Source organism: Apis dorsata, unplaced genomic scaffold (assembly GCF_000469605.1).
Source record: "Apis dorsata unplaced genomic scaffold, Apis dorsata 1.3 scaffold_82, whole genome shotgun sequence".
Lineage (NCBI taxonomy): Eukaryota > Metazoa > Arthropoda > Insecta > Hymenoptera > Apidae > Apis > Apis dorsata.
Window position 1 is genome coordinate 759752 of NW_006263380.1, and position 2602 is coordinate 762353.

Consider the following 2602-nt stretch of genomic DNA (forward strand, 5'->3'; position numbering starts at 1 on the left):
GCTTCTCACGAATTTTTTACTCGACGAGCAAATACGTTGGATGTTTTTTAACGGGTATATAAGTCTATTTATATATATTCGTTCTTTCCACGGTCGAATAATTCGAAATTTTTGGATCCATGGTGGGAAATATTTCGTCGCGAACGATTAAACTCTGTAATGCGAAATCAACTAGCCGCGGAACGAAAAGGGGGATGATCTACTCGAATTACTTCGATTCACTGGTCTTTCGTTCGACGAAACGTCCCTTGCGTGGAAAATATCTGAATTTTTTCGAATATCATATTTTAACGTTACCCTCGAAAAATACCCTCGGAATATTATTGAAACGCGAGAGGAATAATAACATCGCTTCGTTAAATTTTTAATTTTTCTACTAAATTTGTTCGTATTAATATGCACGTATTACGAGCTCAACAATGTTAATACAAATTTTCGCCGTTTGAAAAGTCGTTGTAATTATTTTTTAATTTCTTGGTTTCGTTGGTCTGATAAACAAAATGTCGTGCAAAATTTTATACGTCAAAGTTGCCTCGTCGCGATATGGTAGAGTCGAGTCGAACGACAGGTTATACAGTTAGAATGGAGCGCGTGCAATCGCCACGTTGAACCGTTCCAGCTTTTGCAGAAACCTGTACGATAAATCCGTTGGCGCACGTGGATTCGCGTGATTCGCCGAATGGCAGCTTGCACCAGAAACGAAACTTTGCATTTAAACAAGTTTAGAAACTAGTTCGTAGACGTATAATACCGACGGTGTGGCTCCTTTTCTATGCGAATCGTCGAGAATTTCACGAATCGATTCCTCTCAATCCCGATAGATTCTCGTATCGTTCTCTCCACGCTTCGTATTATATTCGATAAAATATTCATTTCGTAAAATAATTCGTGTTCGGTTATGAGAGAATATATGAGAAAATAAAAGAAAGAACGAATTTCTCCCTTTCTCGAATCCTTTCTCAAATTGTTTTTCGATGAAAGAAGAACAAAAGAAGGAATCAAACGGATTATTGTTTCTCATTCGAGGAAAGGAAAGTAAGATCATCTTATTACGCAGTTTATCTGGCGCCCTACAGAAAGAGTGGCGCATCGTGCATCAGAAAATCAATGCAGCGGTCCAACGGGTATTAATCCAACGACGACCGGTCATCGACGTTTGATCCATTTTTCCTCAGGAGGAAACTAGGAAATAAATCTCTCTCCCTCCGCCCTCATTACGTTCACCCTTCGACCTGGCAATCCTTCCTCCCTGACCTACGTCCTACATCCGACCGTGCCCCCGTTTTCTCCCCCGTTTTTGTTCTCGCCCCAAAAACTGGTATCGGGGTTGCAGATGGAAAAATATTCTCTTTAATGTCGCGCTGCTCCTCCAGTTCCTTCCTTCCTTTCTTCCTCTCTTCCCCCCCGCCCCTCTCTCTATCTATTCTCTCTCTCTCTCTCTCTCTCTCTCTCTCTTTGTATCGTAATTTCTTTTGTTAAAAATTCCTCGATTTTTTTCTTTAATACCGTTTTAATATCCTTTCAATTATTATATTGATTCGTTGATTAATTTTCTTTTTTTTTTTTTTTGCCGCAGGAATGTTCACTGTCGTGAATGGACGACCCACATTTCAATACTCTTTGCAAGAATGGAGGATCGTGGCCACCCATTACGGTGGATTGGCTGGTTTAACTTTTGTTGGACTCCTTCTGGCTGCGATTTTACCATGTGTGGGCTTGTTCTTCTGTTGCTGTAGATGCGCCGGTCATTGCGGTGCCAGGAGTCAACCGTTCGACAAGAAACACGATCATTGTAGGAAAGTGTTGTTGAGTATGGTGCTGATAGCGGTCGCTACTATTATTCTGTAAGTATCTCTCTCTTTCCTTCCCTTCCCTTCGTTTCTCGTTTCAGAGAAGATAAAGATTATTCGATTTATCATCGACCCAAATAACCTCCTCTTCGAACGATAACTTCCTCTCCGTTTTAATTTCCATCCTCGATAATTCGAAATTCTCGTTTGCACCGGCTTTCACTCATCCAGCATCAATATCCATTTCAAAGAGAGTTTGAAACGAATATCCATATCGATAAATAATTATTCAACTACGAAGTACGGGTATCGAAACGAGGAACGATACACAAAAGCAATCGAGATAGATTTCCAATTCGTTTATTCCGTACACGAACAAAGGCGCACGATTCCGACGTTGGTTGCAGGTTCGGCGTGGTCTGCGCTTTTGTGACGAACGAGTACATGCAAGACGGGACCAAGGAGCTTCCCAACAACGTGGAAGTTAGCCTGAAAGACGTGAAGTTGTATCTGAGCAGCACGAAGGAGGAGATCAATAAGATCCTCAAGACTAATTTCGATGAGCTGGAGATTAATTTGAACAACATCCTCCAGGCCAGTGGCAGAATTGTGACTGAACAACTCGCGGAATACTCCCACGCAGTCTCGTTGACCAATCTGAGCGATATCGTGGCTGGGTTGGAGTCCATCAAGGAGGATCTCAAGACCATGCAGACGATCACCCGCGATCTAAGGACGAACGCCAGTCAATTGGACATCGGTATGGATATCGATTTTTATGAAAAAAAAAAAAAAAAAAAAAAAAAAAAAAA

The 2602-nt window shown here is 41.4% G+C and overlaps 1 protein-coding gene across 14 annotated transcripts in view; it reads left to right on the forward strand.

The window, feature by feature from the left end:
* The window catches only part of LOC102676407 (prominin-like protein), a 42563-nt gene that overhangs the window by 30620 nt on the left and 9341 nt on the right, over positions 1–2602 (forward strand). For all 14 annotated transcript variants that reach the window (XR_004149680.1, XR_004149681.1, XM_006610942.2 and 11 more), the window contains exons 2-3: positions 1577–1844; positions 2198–2550. Coding sequence is in view for 12 of the 14 variants with exons in the window: in XM_006610942.2 (XP_006611005.1) it covers positions 1577–1844; positions 2198–2550 (621 nt within the window). In the remaining 2 variants the exon portion in view is untranslated. The remainder of the gene's footprint in view (positions 1–1576; positions 1845–2197; positions 2551–2602) is intronic.